The 21,481-nt window shown below is 43.2% G+C and overlaps 1 protein-coding gene across 6 annotated transcripts in view; it reads left to right on the plus strand.

The window, feature by feature from the left end:
• LOC115479302 overlaps window positions 1-21,481 on the plus strand; it is a 59,505-nt gene that overhangs the window by 13,488 nt on the left and 24,536 nt on the right. For all 6 annotated transcript variants that reach the window (XM_030217163.1, XM_030217167.1, XM_030217165.1 and 3 more), the window contains 2 exons: window positions 6,167-6,315; window positions 16,271-16,411. In XM_030217163.1, the coding sequence (XP_030073023.1) occupies window positions 6,167-6,315; window positions 16,271-16,411 (290 nt within the window). The remainder of the gene's footprint in view (window positions 1-6,166; window positions 6,316-16,270; window positions 16,412-21,481) is intronic.

Here is a 21,481-nt window from a genome sequence, read left to right on the forward strand (position 1 = left end):
CACTGGCATGTCTATTATGGTTCTAGTTTCATATTCTGGATGATAAGGCTCATCTGGCATAATCCAGCCTTTATCAACCCTTTTGTTTTCATCAAAATATGTAAAATGTCTTATGCCAACAATGCCAGTTTTCAGATTCAAAATTCTATATCCTTTGTGTCCTGGAGCATAGCCAACTAAAATGCCCCTTTCTGTTGTGGAATCCAGCTTATGCCTTCTTTGCTTTGGTACATGAGCATATGCTGTACTTCCAAATGTTCTTATGTGTGACAGGTTTGGCTTCCTACCATGCCATGTCTCATGTGGTGTGCGCTCAGCGCCTTTAGTTGGCATTCTGTTTTGTAGGTACACTGCTGTGAGAATGGCTTCCCCCCATAGTCTTTTAGGGAGATTGCTATCTGACAGCATACATCTGGTCATTTCCACAAGTGACCTAAATTTTCTCTCTGCAACAGAATTTTGCTCTGGTGTATAAGCTACTGTTGTGATATGCTGAATGCCTTCTTGTTGTAGAAATGTGCGCATGCTTTGTGAAGTGAACTCACCACCATTGTCTGTCTGAAGAACCTTTGGTTTTCTTTCAAATTTATTGCTCACCATGGCTACGTATTTCTTCAGCATGTCTGTGACTTGACTTTTTTCTTTCAGCAAATAGGCCACACAGTATCTAGAGAAATCATCCAAGAATATTAGCACAAATCTGTTATTTCCCAATGATGGGATATTAAACGGTCCACATAAGTCACTGTGTATTAAGTCCAGTACTTTATTACTCCTATTTCCTGTGTATGCAGGAAATGAGGGTCTCACACCTTTTTGAGTAACACAGTCTATGCATTTCTCCATTTTACCAGTATCTGCACTTATTTGAATGCCAGTGGCAAGTTGCTTACTGTGAAGATCCTGGATCACCTTAAAATCACGATGTCCCAGGCGGCGGTGCCAGATTTCCAGACTACATTTACCATCATTCTTCCTTACTTGCGCCATATGTGAGGCTTCACCTGAAATGCTCAGTTTATAAATATCATTATGCATAAAAGCTTCAGCATACACTTCATCATTTTTAGAGATTGTGCACTTACTGTTTTCAAAATGAATCACAAATCCCTTCTTATCTAATGTAGATACACTAAGCATATTGCAAACTGCTTGGGGAATATACAAGACATCACTTACAGGAATTTCTTTAACTTCATTAGACACTTTGCATTTTAAGAATCCAATGCCTTTTGCTTGGATCTGAGTAGTCCCTGCGTTTGCAGTATGAAGAACACCTTCTTCTGGACTCATTTCCTGAAAGAAATCCTTACAATTGGTTAAATGGCATGTGCTCCCCGAATCCAAAATCCAAGTACTTTCATTTGAATTATTATTTACCATAGTCAAAGATTTTTCTGCCATTAGAAAGCTCTTATGTTTATCATTGTCCTTTGTACATTTCCTGCTTGGAAAATTCTTTTGTTCCATTGGCTTAGGTGAGCTAGAGGGGGTGTTTTGTGTTTCCTTACACCATTTAGATACATGTCCCTCCTTTCCACATGAGTAGCAAATCAGCTTGCCCTTGGGTGGAGTTTTCCCATAGCTCCGCCTTCCTCTATTCTTTGCCAAGAAATTTGTTTCATTTCTCTCTGACTGTCTTTGAGAACACATCTCCTCAGAATCATTAATTATGCATTCCTGCCTCAGTTTTGATGCTGCCTGTTCAAACGATTGCCCTTCAATGGCTTCATTCACAGACCTAAAAACATCAAACTTCTTTGATAGTGAGGTAAAAAGAAATGCTCTTTTCAATGCATCACACATGGGAATTCCAGAAAGTTCTAGCTTTTGAAATGAAGACATAAGATGCATAATGTGATCATTACACTTACTTTTATCCCTTAATTTGGTTTCATTCAACTCTGCCAACCAAATTGGTTGCTGTTTTGCATATGTAGTTGCATATATAGTTCTCAGTTTATCTAAAATTTCCTTTGCTGTATCTTTTGCCTCCACCAATATGGCTTGTTTCTCTGAGAGAGCTTCAAAAAACATGCACTTCACATAATAGTTTGCATTGTCCCATTCAGCCATATTTTCAGCTGTTCTGTTTTGGTCTAAACATATACTTAATTTCTTTGCTTGAAGGAGACATCTGAATCTTAGCTCCCATTGCTGATAATTATATTCAGTTAATTTAGGCACCTTGAGAGAGTGGAAAAATGGTGAATTTCCTCCCTCAGCCATTGCTTACTGTTTGGTGTGGGGGGGGGGGGAGAGAGAGACAGACTTAAAACTTAAGAGAAAAATTTGGCTTTTTCACTGCCTGGTAATATTTCTCTTCTTCCTTTTTCAATTCCTGGGCTGGGCCCATAACCCTTTTGTTGGATTATTTGTAGTAAATAATTAGCAGATTTTATACACACAGCTTCAGCTTTAGAAATGTTAATTTCTTTTCTTCATCTCTCTCACATACACCCCAGAATAATTCACTGCTGAGTCACTTTAAAGTTGAATTAACAAAACATCTGTTTACTCACAGTTTTAGTTAGATTGATATTCAGACAGGCTTATATAACATAATACAATACATTTGGATTATCAGCTCTTTCCATGTGCTTAGATGGTAATGGATGCTCACACCATAGATCCTCAGGTTAGGAGAGACCTTTTGAGCTCCATGTGCTGTTCCTAACCCCCACAGGAAGTTGCATGGGTGTGACCTCTCTAGGCAATTCACATCAGAGGTCACAGAGTAATCACAGAGAAAGAAAAAAAAAAACATTGCTGACAGACAATGCATGTAAAACACAATACATTATTCCAACAAAAACTAGTTTGACATGAGGTGGTATCATCAATCAGTACAAAGATTCAACAATATCATCACCCGAGATCAGCCTAATTGCCTGTGTCTGGGCAGTCCTATAGCTTTAAATGGTTGGTATCACACCATTTATAAGGTGAGAATGGGAGCAAGCACCAAATAGAGCATTAATAATTAAACCCAATTGAAAAAAAAATAGAAGAGAAAAAAAAGTGGTGGTGCAGGGGTGAGGGAGAGAACTTTTTGTGTGTACTTACAAAGTATCATATCCATCCTCCAGTGCCAGCACCAAAAATCCACAAATACATTAAAACTTTCACTTTAAAGGCACTTATAGCCTGGTGAAAGATCTCCTATTCAGCTTTCATAAAAGGCCCTAGAATGCCAATCATATTGTAAAAACCAAGGGGTTCCTTTGCTGCTATCAGGACTTTGTAGCCAGCTATGAGATGCATAACTGTTTCTATCTCTTTTTGTACAGAATTTGCAGATGTTATACCAATTTTTCCCTTTGAAAATCCTGTTTATCCTGTATGCTGTGCTGTAAAAAGTATGCAGAGCAAACATGTGGGATTTCAAATTGAAATTCCCACACATATTTGTGCCAGTCCATCCTAATCTCACCCCAACATTGCCCCTTTTCACTACGAGAAAAGTGTATGTACTGAGGACAGCACATTCTTCTCCATATTGGAAAGGAGGGCAGTTTTCAAAAGTGCAGAGAATCCCTTTGAAAATTATTCTCTGTAATTGTGACAGTTGTGGGTTTTATTATTTTTTATGTATGTCTTATGTTACTCCTTTTTATGTTTATGTACACTGTGATCTGCTTTGTACATCCTGTTTGGTTGATTAAATTCCCTTACATTGCTAAACTCCACTGATAGGCTATTTGAGGCCTTGTCATCTTCCTTTTTTGGATCTTCCAACACCTACTACTACTACTACTTAACATTTCTAAAGCGCTACTAGGGTTACGCAGCGCTGTACAATTTAACATGGAAGGACAGTCCCTGCTCAAGGAGCTTACAATCTAAAAAGACAGGTATACAATCTAAAGACAAGTGTAGAGTCCGTCTGGTAGGTAATACTATATTTCATGAGAGGTTAGGTGCCGAACGCGGCATTGAAGAGGTGAGTTTTAAGCAGAGATTTGAAAATGGGTAGGGAGGGAGCTTGGCGTAGGGGTTGAGGAAGATTGTTCCAGGCAAAGGGTGAGGCAAGGCAGAATGAGCGGAGCCTGGAGTTGGCAGTGATGGAGAAGGGAACTGACAGGAGGGATTTGTCCTGTGAGCGGAGGTTACGGGCGGGGACATAGGGGGAGATGAGGGTAGAGAGGTAGTGACCGGGTGCATTTGTAGGTAAGGAGGAGAAGCTTGAATTGTATGCGGTATCTGATCGGAAGCCAGTGAAGTGACTTGAGGAGAGGAGTGATGTGAGTATATCGGTTCTGGCGGAATATAAGACGTGCGGCAGCGTTCTGAACGGATTGAAGGGGGGATAGATGGCTACGTGGGAGGCCGGTGAGGAGTAGGTTGCAGTAGTCAAGGCGAGAGGTAATGCGAGCATGGACGAGAGCCCTTAACACTCAGGCTGCCTGTCATAGTTTACCATCAAGCACTGGCAGAAGTTCAATTTAAAACTGCCATGCAAAATATTGGAAAGGGCATCCAGATGAAACTGGAACAGCAGAGATGCCAAGTTACCCAGTTCCAGGGTGGAGACTTTTTGGCCAGTCCTGGTTTTGAACTTCCATCCCAAAGCAGTGTGGGAGTTGTAGTGCCTGATCCTTCCCATTGAAATCAGTACTGCAAGTCCCATAATGAACCAGGATGGTGTGGTCAGAAATCCAGGACTGTTCTAAAATCTCCAGTCTAGAACTGGATAACTTGGCAGCTCTGGAACCCTGTGTGTACCCCTTCCTCTCACTGCTTGGGTGGAAACCGCTGCCACCAAGCCCTGCAATAACCCAGAGAACATTCATAACCAGTGAAGCCTTTGTCTGAATGTATGATCATGGCTGGTGGTAAACATTTAGTGGGCCCAGGGCAGAAACTGGTGGGGGAGTCTCACCTTCAGGCTGTGCCTTCTTCAGCTTGAGGCAGGCTTGGTGTCCCTTGTAGCCAGGGCGCCTAGGGCAATTGCCCCATTTGTCACCCCCTAACGCTGGCCCTCAGTCTGGTCACCCTATAGTCACTGACGTTCAGGTCTTACCACTAAGCCCTGCAATAATGCAGGCAGCCACCAAATCTAGTGAGGCTGTTGTCTGAACATCTGTCCACCCCATATTTTAGGGTTATAACTATGATTGTCAATGCAGATTACACAGCCTTCTTAGAAGCCTAGTGCACTGTAATGCTGATGTTAGGGTTGCAACCATAGCCACCCTGTGCTAATAACACCAACCTTGGAAGCCTAGCAGTATCACTGACGTTAGCATTTGTAATTGCTGCTCCTTGCAGGTTCTCCAGCTTTCTTGGAAGCAGTGGCGTTCCTAGGGGGGGCGGTGCCCCGCCCCCCAATGCAGTGTGGACCCCCCCCCCCGGGTGCAGCACCCCCCCCCGATGCAGCGTGGAACCCACCCCCCGGGTGCACGCCGCTGGGGGGGGGGGGGGGTGCCGCAGCGCGCGCCTGCTCAGAGTTCCCTGACTTCGCGCGTTCGCTGCAGCTCCCTCTGACCTGGAACAGGAAGTAACCTGTTCCAGGGCAGAGGGAGCTGCAGCGAACGCACAAAGTCAGCGAACTCAGCAGGTGCGCACTGCGGCACCTCCCAGCGGCGTGCACCCGGGGCGGACCGCCCCCACCTCCCCTCCCCTTGGTATGCCACTGCTTGGAAGCCCAGTGCACTCTCAGCCCATTAGCTTCTACTTTCTCACTTTGGCCCTCTAAAGTTCCATGTGACTTAGTAATTGTTAAGCTGCTATTTTGTGTCCTGTACAAACATTCACCAGTTTGCTTCACCGATATAGTGCAAAGGCATCATATTGCATCAGTGACATATATGCTTGTGACATTATGCCTTGATTGATTAAACCTCTGAGCATGACTCATATCTTGAGTACAGTCTTCTGGCTTTTAAGAAGTGAACTGGACCTAGAATGGGGGATATGTGTTCTATAATCACATTTCCTACTAAGTAATAAATCAAAATGCAAATCTGCTGCCTCAGATTTTGGATTATACATGGAAAAGTCTTCTGCAGACTTTTTTTTTTTTTTTTTTTTCCATCAGGATCCAATGTGAAGAGTTATAGTAATGTTTCAGGACAGATTGAAATCTCCAGATTAAGATGATATTAAAGTTATACATGTCTATCATTCTAAAATTGTGTTCTCATTAACATTCTATCATTTTTAGGCAATAATGCTAGAACTGAAAGGACGCACCATTTATCCTTTCTATAAATTAGAAATGATTGACTGTGGCATAGATGTCTGGTCCATGGAAAGACTTGGAAAGGCCCTCAGCTTCAGCAACTTAGTTTCCATTGTTCTAGACTATAACAAGTAAGAAAAATGTGCTTTAGTGCAAAGAAAAGAGATTTTTCTTTATTTTACAAATCTCATAAAAACTGTCTAATATTTAAAAAATGTCTAAACCTGTGTAACGGCATGAACACTATCAAAGATAAGGAATATACAGTGGTGGAAATAAGTATTTGATCCCTTGCTGATTTTGTAAGTGTGCCCACTGACAAAGACATGAGCAGCCCATAATTGAAGGGTAGGTTATTGGTAACAGTGAGAGATAGCACATCACAAATTAAATCCGGAAAATCACATTGTGGAAAGTATATGAATTTATTTGCATTCTGCAGAGGGAAATAAGTATTTAATCCCTCTGGCAAACAAGACCTAATACTTGGTGGCAAAACCCTTGTTGGCAAGCACAGCGGTCAGACGTCTTCTGTAGTTGATGATGAGGTTTGCACACATGTCAGGAGGAATTTTGGTCCACTCCTCTTTGCAGATCATCTCTAAATCATTAAGAGTTCTGGGCTGTCGCTTGGCAACTCGCAGCTTCAGCTCCCTCCATAAATTTTCAATGGGATTAAGGTCTGGTGACTGGCTAGGCCACTCCATGACCCTAATGTGCTTCTTCCTGAGCCACTCCTTTGTTGCCTTGGCTGTATGTTTTGGGTCATTGTCGTGCTGGAAGACCCAGCCACGACCCATTTTTAAGGCCCTGGCGGAGGGAAGGAGGTTGTCACTCAGAATTGTACGGTACATGGCCCCATCCATTCTCCCATTGATGCGGTGAAGTAGTCCTGTGCCCTTAGCAGAGAAACACCCCCAAAACATAACATTTCCACCTCCATGCTTGACAGTGGGGACGGTGTTCTTTGGGTCATAGGCAGCATTTCTCTTCCTCCAAACACGGCGAGTTGAGTTCATGCCAAAGAGCTCAATTTTTGTCTCATCTGACCACAGCACCTTCTCCCTATCACTCTCGGCATCATTCAGGTGTTCACTGGCAAACTTCAGACGGGCCGTCACATGTGCCTTCCGGAGCAGGGGGACCTTGCGGGCACTGCAGGATTGCAATCCGTTATGTCGTAATGTGTTACCAATGGTTTTCGTGGTGACAGTGGTCCCAGCTGCCTTGAGATCATTGACAAGTTCCCCCCTTGTAGTTGTAGGCTGATTTCTAACCTTCCTCATGATCAAGGATACCCCACGAGGTGAGATTTTGCGTGGAGCCCCAGATCTTTGTCGATTGACAGTCATTTTGTACTTCTTCCATTTTCTTACTATGGCACCAACAGTTGTCTCCTTCTCGCCCAGCGTCTTACTGATGGTTTTGTAGCCCATTCCAGCCTTGTGCAGGTGTATGATCTTGTCCCTGACATCCTTAGACAGCTCCTTGCTCTTGGCCATTTTGTAGAGGTTAGAGTCTGACTGATTCACTGAGTCTGTGGACAGGTGTCTTTCATACAGGTGACCATTGCCGACAGCTGTCTGTCATGCAGGTAACGAGTTGATTTGGAGCATCTACCTGGTCTATAGGGGCCAGATCTCTTACTGGTTGGTGGGGGATCAAATACTTATTTCCCTCTGCAGAATGCAAATAAATTCATATACTTTCCACAATGTGATTTTCCGGATTTAATTTGTGATGTGCTATCTCTCACTGTTACCAATAACCTACCCTTCAATTATGGGCTGCTCATGTCTTTGTCAGTGGGCAAACTTACAAAATCAGCAAGGGATCAAATACTTATTTCCACCACTGTATGTGTTAGAGCTCAGAATCCTTTCCCTCTGTATGTGTCCCCTCCCAAGCACACATCCTTTCTAGGGTTATGCATGGAAAAAGCAAACGGGTCCTTTTACAAAAGCGTGCTAGCATTTTTAGCGCGAGCTAAAAATAAGTGTGCGCTAAACGCTAGAGACGCCCATATATTCCAATGGGCGTCTCTAGTGTTTAGCACGCACTAAAAACGTTACTGCTCCTTTGTAAAAGACCCCCCCCCCAAAGTTTCTCACCTGTAATGGGTGTTTGCTGTAGACTACATGATTATAAAAGAACCACCATACTAGGTCAGACCACAGGTCCATCAAATCCTGTTTCCAAGAGTGGCCAGTCCAGGTCACAGATACATGGCAGGATACAAAAACGTAGCCGGATTCTATGTTGCTAACCCCAAGGGATAAGCAGTGGATTTCCACACGTATACCTTAATAAAGGTTTATGAAGTTTTCCTCCAGGAACTTGCCCAAACTTTTTTAAAACCCAGCTAGCTATGCATGTACCACATTCTTCAGAAATGAATTCCAGAACTTACTTACGCATTGAGTGAAAATATATTTTCTCTGATTTGTTTTAAATGTACCACTTACTAACTTTATGGCATGTCCCCTAGTCTTTGTACTTTTTGAAAGAGAAAACAACTGATTTGCATTTAACTGTTCCACTCCATTCATGAATTAATGGAATTCTATCAGGCACACAGATGGATCTCATCTTCTGACTGCTCCAGGGAAGAACAGCTGTCCCAGATCTCAGAACTAATGTAAAGTTCTGAGCATGCATTCCCCTTCCCACATGCTGCAGTCCCCTTAGTCTCAAACCAACTCTCGGGAAGCAGGTGGGATCGTCTGCCTGATTAATCCTGCTATCAGTGGAGAACATCTGTTACGTGTAAGCTTTGATTTCTCCATCAACAAGCAAGACTGAATCAGGCATGCAAGTTTGTGACTCCAAAGCTCAGGGTTGCTCCAGCATTTGAGAAAATTGTCTTATTGTTGAGGAGCAAGCCTTTGAAATGTTGAAGTGAAATTTGAAAAAGTTCATATGGACCAATTATTTAGTACTGTTTAGCCAAAAGAACTGTCACTAATTGAGGACATGTCCAGGTAGCAGTACAAGGAAAAAGTATGAAGTGAGGCAGTGGCATAGCCGACAGCCAGTTTTGTGGGCCTGAGCCCAGATTGGGCAGGCACAGCATTTTTTCTGCCCTTGCCCTATTCCCACTCTTCACCCCTCTCCCAATACCTCACAACTCAAAATATAAATACTTTAGCTAATTAGGATCTCCAAGCTCTGTCAGCAGAAGACTTCATGTGAAGTTGGCCAGAACTCCATTTTACCAAGTTTGGGCCTAAGCCAATGATGTTGGCACCCTATGCATGCATAGTTATCAGTGACTGAAGGATGGTGCTGCACACTGCAGAGCTTGGTAGAAAGGAGTTCTGGCTGCCGTTGGAGGAGGTCCTCAACTGGCGATGCTTGGAGATCCCCTCCAGCTATAACAAGGATCAGAGCTGGTGTTAGACATGCTGGGACTCAGGTCAGAAAATAAAGGAGGGGGCCCTCCTGATTCCTGCCTCCCCTCCAATCTCCTCACCTGCCATTACTATCAAACCAACAGACCCTCGCCAAATACAGAACAAGGGATCAAAAAAATTGAACTGGTTAACTTGGCATGTACTGCAGCACTAGAGAACTAGAAACAAATATGCTTTTCCTTTAATACTGAACACAATACAAAGACATTTGTTATCCACATTTTCCAAAGCTTACATATTCCATTTAATACATTAAAAATAAAATGCTTTTTTTTCTACCTTTATTGTCTGGACATTTTACTTTTCCATTATGTTGTTTCCAGTTTATATTTTCTGCTTTCCTGTCTGTCTTCTGCTAATTCTCCTTCAAGCGGCTGTTGTCCATTTGTCTTTTCTCCTCTCTCCTATCTTATTCCATTCTCTCACTACACCTACCTTTGACATAGTTTATCTCTTCTTTTTTTTCTTTACTACCTCTCTGTTCACTTAAATTTCACCCTCTTTCTCATCCTTCTCCTTTTTACTTTTCAGCTATCAAATTCCATCTCCTTCTTTCACCCACTAGCTGTCTCATTCCTCATCTCACTCCTTCTCCCAGCCTTCCATTGCCTTTCATCTTTAATCAGCTTCCCCCGTTACCATATTTCAACCCCCCACCTCTCCTTAATCATTATCCTCTCATTTGTTTCCTTGTCACCCCCCTTTGACCTCTCCCAAATAGTTTCACTATTTGCATCGTCTTCCTCCCTCTACACTTCTGACCCAGCACCTGCTCCCTCTTTTTCCCCTCCGCACCCTTGTAACCTGATATCTCCCTGTCCCTTCCACTCCCCACCCTAGCATCTTCCTGTCCCTTCTCTCTTCCTTCCTGCCCCCCTCCCCTGTGGTCCAACATTTATTCCTCTCTTCCAGTTGTCCAGCATCTCTCCCTCACTTCTTTCTGTCCCTGGATCCAACATCTCTTTTTCTCCCTTCCCCCTCCTGTGCATATCTCTCCCTTCCTCTCCTTCACACCCATGTCCAACTTCTCTTCCCTCCTCCCTCTCTCCCATTGTTCACATCTCTCTCTTTCTTCCTTGCGTCCCGGGACCAATATCTCTTGCTTCCTCTCCTCCCCATACAGATCTCTCCCTCATCCATGTCCAACCGTTCTTCTCTCTCTCCCCGTGCATCTCCATTTCTCCCACTCTCGCCCCATCCCCCCATGCAGCGTCTCTCCCTCCCACCCTACCTCCAATAATTCTCCCTCTCCCTCCAACCCATGGAGCAGCAGCAGCAGCTCTCCCTCCCACCCCCTTCCAACAATTCTCTGTTTTCCCCCAACCCATGTAGCATCTCTCCCTCCCATTCCATGTCCAGAAATCCTTCTCTCTTCCCCTACACCACATGTAGCATCTCTCCCTCCCTCCCTTATGTGTATCACCTCTTTCCTTCCCTCGTCTCCCCTCCTACCTTCACAAATGTTTCTTTCAAATCAAAAGGTTGCCAGCAGCGGCAGCAATTCCCAAACACTGCCCATGGCTAACCCGGAAGTCTCCCCAGGAAGTTGCATTGAGTGAGGGCAGTACGTGGCAGTGGCTTCCGAGTTAGCCACGGGCAGCATGTGGGAATCCCTGCCGCTGCTGGCAACCCTTTGATTTGAGAAAGGTTTGTGGAGGGAGATGCAGGACTGTGGGAACCCAGCTTGCTCCCTCACATGGTGGTGCTGTTAAAGGTGCAGAGTTTCTGTGTGGGCCCGAACCAGGGGTGTGCTGGTAAATTGTTAACAGGGGGCTCTCTCTCGTCAGCAAAGTAAAAGAGAATTCAGGAGGGGCCCAAGCCCACATTTTGGGATCCATTTGTTAAAGTAGCCATGGAGAACTGGCTCCCAAAATTCTTAAAAACTTAACAAACGGCTCTCGAGAGCCTGCTCCAGCACACCACTGGCCCGAACCCAAATTGGGCTAGCCCAGGCCCACTGGGCCTACATATGGCTACGCTCCTGAAGTAAAGACTGCGGTGCTGCCTTACAGATTCATTCTACTGATGCAAATTTTGAAAGAGCTACAATAGCAACAGTGCCTCCAATCCGGTGTGGTTTGATTCTGTTGGTTAGAGAAATGCCGTCTTGATCCTAAAAGAACTGGATACATGACTCTAACCAATTAACTAGTGTACTCTTTGCCACTGGAACATCAAGGGGCTCATTTTTGAATGAGAAAAATATCTAAAAGTGGCATAAAGCAGCATTTTTCTCGCCAAAATGGCCAAATCAGTATTTTCAAAACCATTTTCCAGGCGTATTTCTATACTGTTCGTCTGCAGTATGTCCAGACCTCAAGGGGGCGTGTTAAAGGTAGGATTTGGGCGTTCCTAAGACCTGGATGTTTTTCGGCCATAATGGAACAAAATGAAAACATCCAGGACAAAAACTAAGACGTTTTGAGCTAGACCTGTTTTAATAACCATAAAAACCCACTGTGAATCGTGCATGTGCACACTGAAAACCACTGTGCTCTTCTGAGTGCAATGTTGCACTGATTTAATATGAAGTTGGGAGGAAAAACCTGATATTACTGTGACTCAGCATGGTTACTTAAACCGGAACGCTACTTGGCTGAAAAATAGTTGGAGCTCACAGTTAAAAAGTAACCATGGGTAAAAAAAAAACTCCCAACTGTGCTGTGTAATTACAAACCCCTTCCTAAACAAATTAGTGAACAAATAAAGGAAAGAGGCACTTATCTGAGCTGCCCCGGATCTGTTTTTACTGCTGGCAAATCAGTCACCAAAACAGTGAGGTCCTGACGGACCTGTTTCGCTTCAGGCTTTCTCAAGAGCCCTCACTGTGATAACCGTTTAGTCGTGATTTCTTCACAAAACAGCCGGTGAGCAGGGCTGCAAAATGGTGCTTACCATGTTACCATTTTGCAGCCAAGTAGCGTTCCGGTTTAAGTGACTGTGCTGAGAAGCAGTAATATGGGGTTTTTTTCTCCCACCTTCATATTAAATCAGTGCAACACTGCGCTCAGAAAAGCACAGTGATTTTCAGTGTGCACATGCACGATTCACAGTGGGTTTTTGTTGAGTAACACGTTTGAATAGTGAATCGGATCTATAGTGGTTTACACTTTAATAACAACAAAGCCACAATAAAGTGCCCTAAATGACCAGATGACTACTGGAGGGATATAGATAGACGTTTTACTGTTTCGGAAATCACTATATTTGCTATTCGGACAAAACGTTTAAAGTCAGACTTAGACATCATATTGATAATGTTCCTCCACATCTGTTAAAGTCATAGGACATCAAGAGCTGCATAGATTTATTGATGGATTCTGTTCCTTTTAAGTAGTGGGCAAGAGCTTGCTTACTTACAGTCTAGAATATGGACCTTCTTTGTTGGACCTTAGAATAGAAAATAGGTAACACCAATTCCTCATTAATGTGGAATGATGTTATTATCTTTAGTGGGAACTTTGGGTGTTACTTAATTGTACTGAAATTGAGTGTGGAGTTCATGGGTGAACTAGTCTTGGAATTCACAGATTCTCCTGGCCAAGATTACATCTGCTAGGAAAATAACTTTTCATGTGAGATACTTTGGTGCTTATTTTAGAAGCACTATTCATGTTTTAGACATTTAAAAACTGGCACTTAGATGTCCATGTTGCATGGATGTCCAAATCCTGATATGACAAGGCCATGGTATGAATGTCTAAAACTGTAGAATGTGCATCTAGGAAGGGAGCTTGGTCTGGGCATATTTTGGGTGAGGCTTGGGCAGGCTTAAGAAATAGATGTTCATTTCTGATTGCAGAAGGGGAAGGAATGTCCATGTCCAAAAAGAAAGATGTCGGGAGTTGGAGTGGCTACCTAGAATGTCCAGGGGGCTCTTTTTTGGAAGGATCAGTAACTGTTTGCACTTACTCTGTGCTAGCTGCAAAACATAATGCAAAACCTGTACAGTAAATGCAGGGAGTGTGCCCAGCATTTGTCCTGCGTGTACTGCACATTCCATCCAAAGTTCCTTTAAACCCAAAAGCTGAGGTGATGTCCCCCCCCCAAACTAATGCCCCCTCTCCTGACGTGTCAGGCAGATCCACAGCTCCCTCCCACCCCCAAGACTCCCACTCCCCCACCAAAGGTACCTGAGTCCCCGCCCAACCCTTCCACTAAGAGTTCCAGTCCCCCTCCTGAACTCCCCATTAGTTCTGATCCCCCCCCTTGACCCCTGTTGAGTTCTGATCCCCCAGCGCCAAACACCACCCCATACATGTCAGCTGTGGCCGCCCAGAGCCCTACTTTCCCTTGTTCCTCCAGGTCCTACCTGGGATGTAAATGTCTCCTTTTAATGCTCGAGTGGCAGTGGTCTCACTCCACTACTTCCCAAGATGACGCCACTATCCAAGATGGTTAGACCTGCACTATACTGCCAGATCATCAAAAATATTTAGAGCAGGAATTCTCAACCCAGTCCTCGGGACACTCCCACCTTTGGCTGACTGGTTTAGCTGAAGAAAATTTAGCTGCTGCTGGGAGTGCACTGTCAGCTCTGCCCAGCAAAAGTCAACTGGAAAATTCTGGTCATGCTGAATGATTGTCCTAAAATTAGGCATTTTTATGTGGTTATATTCATCAGCCATTGAATATTTAGAGTTAAGCAGATAAAAATACCTGGGCTGTTGAATATCAGTCTTTGTTTAGTAACTTTCTATTGTGTTTCTAATTAGCTATGGTCAAAAATACTGCATAGAACACAAATCAGGCCAGCATTAGGGGGATGTAAATAGGATAGTTGCCTGTTTCCCATGATAAGGGAGCTCTAAGCCTGCCTAAATCTGATGGAAATACAACCTACTGGTGCTCTTTAGGGCCCCTTTCAAATTTCAGCCTTGGCCCCACCATGTTTAACAGTGGTCCTGAGACACAAATAATATTACTCCCCAGACATTGACATATATTGGTAATGGGTCTAATTTTAGTGGTACTTTGATGACCACCAGATGTATCTTTAGCTCACAGTGGTAGCACTCTTAAATATAATCTGACATTTCCCCCCTCATACCTTTAATGCACTGTAGAGGGGTCTTGCAACTCCCTTGTTAAAGTATTTTATGAGTATGTGGAACAGAAGTTGCAAGTAGAGAATGACGCAGGGATGGGGACAAAGCCCATGGGGATAGGGCAGGGACAGAGCCTGAGGGGACAGGGACAAACTGTGTCCCCATGTCATTCTCTGCTTTGAAGCCTGTTAATGAACTGGACAGTTATTTATGTTTGAGTTTCTCAAACCTCACACTAACACTATTTGCTTTTGTCTCACCTAGAATATAAACCGCACTGAACCCTGGAAAGGGGATATTAGCAGTATACAAGAATTGATTTGAATTTGAGTGATGCAGGCGATGATATTTTCATTTTTTGGAAAAACAAGCAAAAGTGCTGGCCACAACCGGCAAAATTTGCATGGGGGAAGCTGTACATTCCTGCTAGCTACCAGCACATCTTTTGAGAAGACATCTTCTATTGCAGGAAGGACTGTGGAAGACAGGAGAGCTAGACTGAATCCAGAGTTGTTGATGACGTACTATTCTTCCACAGATTAACAAATTATAACAGTGCTTCATAGAGCATATTTCTCTCCCGCTAGGGCATACAGAATGGGTTGTATTTTGTACCCCTGGACATTTTAACAGGGTGGCTTAGGGTTCCTTGGGGTAGTAGAAGTCAGCTATTGTTGCAGTTGAAAGGGTAGAGGGTGGCGGCGGCAGGGGGGGGTTATTATAGTTGTTCATTATTGTTGTTTTCCATTTATGATTTATAAACAGTTGCACAGCATATTCCATATTATACCTTAATAAAAAGATTTAAATATAAAATCGTAAATGTTTGAGGGCTCTTCAGATGAGGACAGAGCCCGTCTCTGCAGACAGAATCTTCGGGGACGGGGACAGTGACAGAACATGGGGGGATGGGGTGGGGACAGAGACAGAACCCACGGGGACTGAATGGGGATGGGGACAAACTTTGTCCACATGTCATTCTCTAGTTGCAAGTGCACAGTAAGGGGAAAGAAACAGCATTACTTCATTGCTTACAATTCTTTTCGCACATTCCTCAATCTTCATCCCCCCAAGTGTAAAGGACTGAAATACAAATTAATGCACGCATCTACCTTTTCCTTTATGAGCACGCAGCTCTGGAACACGCTGCCACGCAACCTGAAATCGGCCCATGAATTGACTAATTTCCGCAAACTATTGAAAACCTATCTCTTCGACAAGATATATCACAAAGATCAACATGTGTAACTGTACAATCTTTAATATATCCAGAAATGTTCTATAATGTGTTTTGCTCTAACACTATCATGTATTTCACTACCATGTAACCCAAAACCCTCTGTAAAACCTAATGTATATTCTCTTCTATTTCCATCATCCACAATGAATTTGTAAGCCACATTGAGCCTGCAAAGAGGTGGGATAATGTGGGATACAAATGCAATAAATAAATAAATAAAACATGCATAGTGATCATTACCTGTAAGTAGGTAATATGTCCTGTTTTAAGAGTTCACACTTCTTCCGAATGTATATGAGTATCTATAACAATAAATGCATGGTAGTAGTAACAGTAAAAAATGATGCATAAAATGTATGTAACTAACCTATTGTTATCTCTCTAGGTTTGGAGATGAAGGAGTTAAAGGACTTGTTCATGGGTTAGAAGGAAACAAAAAGCTTCTCTCTCTAAGCTTGTGCTATTGTAATCTAGGAATTGAAAGTGGGTCAGTTCTAGGCCCTGTAATAGCCCACACAGCCATTCAGTAAGTGCAACAACCTACCTAAAATTATACAGAATACAGAAATTGTTTGCTTATCAAGGGTCTTGCTTTCCTGTAACATAGTAAATGACGGCAGATAAAGACCTGAATGGTCCATCTTGTCTGCCCAACAAGATAAGCTCATTTTACATGGCATGTAATACTTTATATGTATATCCGAGTTTGATTTGTCCCTGCCTTTCTCAGGGCACAGACCGTAGAAGTCTGCCCTGCACCAGTTTTATTCTCCAAATACCGGCGTTGCCACCCAATGTCCGCTAAGATTCCATAGATCCATTCCTTCTAAACAGGATTCCTTTGTGTTTATCCCACGCATGTTTGAATTCCATTACCATTTTCATTTCCACCACCTCCCGCGGGAGGGCATTCCATGTATCCACCACCCTCTCCGTGAAAAAAAACTTCCTGACATTACTCCTGAGTCTGCCCCCCCTTCAACCTCAGCTCATGTCCTCTAGTTCTAGGAACCACCTTCCCGTCTCCGGAAAAGGTTCGTATGCGGATTAATACCTTTCAGATATTTGAATGTCTGTATCATGTCACCCCTGTTTCTCCTTTCCACCAAGGTATACATGTTCAGGTCGGCAAGTCTCTCGTACGGTTTGCAACGCAAATCCCATACCATTTTCGTAGCTTTTCTTTGCACTGCTTCCAGTCTTTTTACATCTTTAGCCGGATACGGCCTCCAAAACTGAACACAATACTCCAAGTGGGGCCTCACCAATGACTTGTAAACGGGCATCAACACCTCCTTTCTTCTGCTGGTTATACCCCTCTCTATGCAGCCTAGCATCCTTCTAGCCACGGCCGTCGCCTTGTCACATTGTTTCTTCACCTTCATATCTTCCGACACCAACACCCCAAGGTCTCTCTCCTGAGTCGAGCTTACTAATCTCTCCCCTCCTATTATCTCTCGTTTCGGTTTCTACATCCCAAATGCATCACTCTGCACTTCTTGGCATTAAATTTTAACTCTTATAATAACCCACTAAGAAACCGGGTTTTTTTGGTATTTTATATATGCTATTAAAGTCAAATTATCCACTACATCTATTAATTTTCTATTACTATATTTATAAAGTGATAGTGCTCAGTAATATCATATTACTCTGGCAATGTGTGCTCTTAGTAATATAGTAACACTAGTAAAACAGGCCCGTTTCTGACACAAATGAAACGGGCGCTAGGAAGGTTTTCCTCGGAGTGTGTATATTTGAGAGAATGTATGTGAGAGTGACTGTGTGTGAGAGAGAGTGAATGTGCGAGTGTGTGTGTGTGAGAGAGGGAGTCTGGGTGTGAGTGTGTCTGTGAGAGAGAGTGTGTGTGTGAGAATGAGAGTGTGTGCAAGTGCGTATGTGAGACACAGTGTGAGAGAGAGTGTGTTTCACACAGATACAGCGTGTGCGAGAGAGAGAGAGTGTGTGTGAGGCACAGACTCTCTGTGAGACTGAGTGTATGAGACCAAGAGAGTGTGTGAGTGACTGTGTGACACATAGAGAGTGAATGTGATACAGTGTGAGACATAGAGTGTGTGAGAGACAGTGTGTGAGAGAGAGAAAGACATTGACTGTGAGAGAGAGTGTGTGTGTGACAGAGATACCTCCCCCCCTCTCTGGTGTCAGCCCCCCCTCCCTCTGGTCTCTTGAGCATTACTGTGCAGGACGCTGAGCTCTGGCTGTGCTTCAAGGAACTGACCAATCCTATTTAATAGAATGCACCTCCAACATTCTGAAGCCGAGAAACCTTGTGTGGTTGGTCACTTCTGCTTGTGACGACCCCGGAAGTACGTGATGTCAATTCAGGAGATGGATACAGAGAGCAGGAATGCTTCAGCCATGCAGTCAGCTTCAGAATGTTGAAGGTGCATTTTATTATATAGGAGGATATTTTCAACATATTACTAACAGCACACATTGCCGGAGTAATATGGTATTACTGAGCACTATCACTTTATAAATATAGTAATAGAAAATTAATAGATGTAGTGGATAATTTGACTTTTTTTTAATCATTTATTTATAATTTTTCATTTTACAAGGGTCACTTGCAAACAGTAATACAGAGATGACTGTACAATAATACAATATCAGAAGAAAACAATCTCAACTAGATAAATGGATTATATACAATCTTTCTTAGACCACAAAATAAATAGGGAGAGTGAAACAAGACAAGGAGATCAATTAAACAACAGTAAAGGATAATTTGATTTTAATAGCATATATAAAAATTTTTAAAAAACGGTTTCTTAGTGGGTTATTATAAGAGTATAAACGAAACCAGAACGTTTTGTTATCCCAGGGAAAGATAAGTATTAAATTTTAACTGCCAGACCCTCGACCATTCTTCTAACTTTCGGAGATCCCTTCTTATCGTTTCTACTCCCTCCAGGGTATCCAATCTATTGGCTATCTTCATGTCATCTGCAAAAAGGCAAACCTTTCCTTCCAACCCTTCAGCAATATCTCTCACAAATATATTAAACAAAATGGGCCCCAGCACCGACCCCTGAGGAACCCCACAGCTCACCATCCTTTCCTCTGAGCGTATTCCATTTACCACCACCCTCTGCCACCTGTCGGTCAACCAGTTTTCTATCCAGTTCACTGCTTTTGGTCCTAAGTTCAGCCCTTTCAGCTTATTCACGAGTCTTCTGTGGGGGACCATATCAAAGGCTTTGCTGAAATCCAAGTAGATTACTTGGATGCCCTTCTCTAAATCCAAATGCTTTTAGCCTCTACTATGTATTCTGCTAATGATTAATCATCTACTTTGATGGGCGTCCTAACCCTTCAGTCTTGGAGAGCAGGTTCTTGCTATAGAATCACTTCCTGATTCACCAAAGCAGGGGGTTTGCCACACTACGGTTGTGACCTTACTACTATGTCCCTGCAGGTCTCCTCTCTAAACTGCTCTGTCTGCCTCAGCTCCTTCAGGTTTGCCACTCTAGCCTCCAGAGTTCAGACTCATTCTTTGAGAGTCAGGAGCTCTTTACACCAAATGCAAACTGGAAGATAATCATACATGTAGCATTCAGTGCAAGACACTAGATAACGTACATTTCACTGGTGTGGGTAATAACCATGTAATTGGCTTTCTCCTTTTGTGCTTTGAAGGCAAGCGTGCAGTTCGGTGTCATTCCAGTGTAAACAGGAATCCAGTAGTGAATGGATTGTACACAATTCAAGATAATATCTACTGGCTTCAGTTGTAGAGATATGAGACTTTCATTGAAGCTGGCTTGTCCTGCAGTGGCATAGCTACATGGGGTCACGGGGGCCTGGGTCCCCTCAAATTTCCTCTGGGCCCCTGGTTCTGCTGGTGGGTGTCCCCAACCCCCGTCAGCTGAAGCCTTGTCCAGCGCCGGTCTCCGGCGCTACCACGTTGCCTGCCCTGCTAGTTCTTTCCCCTCAAGTCCTGCATGCTCCTTTTAGTGATGCTCACTCAAGGTATTTGCTGCAGCAGTGGGTGGGGAGCAGCAGGGCAGCGGCAGACCAATATTTCCCCCCACCTCGGGCTCTGACCCCCTCCCACCACAAGGTCTGACTACACCCCTGTTGTCATGTAATTAGTTATGTTTAAACAATTTTTTATTGAGAAATAAACGCAGATAACAAAGCCAAACGATCAGCATTTTGTATATCTAATAATCCAAACTACTATTCTACCCCAGAACCTTCACCACTCTACCCCCCATCCCAAACCCAACAGAGCAACCACATCAGCTACAGAGGGCTTGTGCTCTTATGACCCTCCGAACCTATACAAAGAAACTCTGCCCGCCCCCCCCCCCCCAACTGAATATTGAACTATACATACAAAGGATAGCAGCCAGGGCTTATGTATTATATACTATTAAGAATTAATCCTCGACCTCTTGAGTGCAAGGTTTGCAAATAGGGCTACCAGTTTTTGTCTCCTTGGCATCTCTAGCATTTGGTTATTAATATATTAGTCTGATAGCCCTCCTTATGTTAATGTTCGCATAGGTTCAATATGGTGGTTTTCAAATGATTATTTATTGAATTTTATATTAAGACATTAAAAAAGGAGAATTTGCAGATAAACTATTGAATAACAATAACTGTAACGAACAGAGGAAGAGCAAAATGCTACATAGCTGCTATACACATAAAGTCTAACATTGCTGGGGTAAGATAAAATAAAAGTGTGCATAATTTAAAATTTAAGTTGAATTAAATTAAGTCAAATTTTCTGGCAGTAGATATCAAATGGAAACCATATTTTCTTGAAGTTAGAGAAGTTCTGAATTTTAATAGCTACAGACTCTTCATAATTCCTGATGGCACACAGATGATTCTACTACTCGTGCATATTAAGATTAATGTTCTTCTTCCAATGCAGAATAATGATATGGGTAGGCAGAGCCATATGAGATCCATAAGCTCAGGGCTTTTTTTGAGGGGGGGTGCTTGGGGGTACTGAGTACCAGCACCTTTTCCATTGCCTGCTAAAATTGACTCATGGTCGCCAAGTTTTAAAGAAAGAACTCAGGCTCTACACACAAATTCTGCCTTGCCATAGATTCTGTGACTGGTTGCAAGGGGCCTAGCTATTGTAGGGTGATTCCCTCAGTGATCACCCGAACCCTGAAGGGTGGCCTGGCATTTGAGTACCGGCACCTTTTTCGGTAGAAAAAATGCACTGCATGAGCTTATTAACAGGCTCAGGGATGTGTAGTCCTAGAGTGGAGAAATGCAGTATAACAATCGTATATGAAATCTTAATGGTTGTATCCAGTGTCAAAATTGTGGAAATTCTGTCCCAAACAGCTAACCAGTAGGTTTGAACAGGCAGGCAAGAAACTAAGAGGTGTGATAACAATCCATCTTGAGCTGAGCAGGACCAGCATTTAGGAGGGAGATGACTTCTTGTGACCTTCACTATCTTATTCGGAGTCTAATATGCCTTGTGCCTGATTTGGAAGGAAGACTGTATAATCCCAGCAGATAATGAGGGTCTGATAGTATTTAGACTAAAAACTGTCTCAATTGATGGAGCCAGGCATCAGACCAAATTCCTGCTCCCATG

Source organism: Microcaecilia unicolor, chromosome 10 (assembly GCF_901765095.1).
Source record: "Microcaecilia unicolor chromosome 10, aMicUni1.1, whole genome shotgun sequence".
NCBI classification, from domain to species: domain Eukaryota; kingdom Metazoa; phylum Chordata; class Amphibia; order Gymnophiona; family Siphonopidae; genus Microcaecilia; species Microcaecilia unicolor.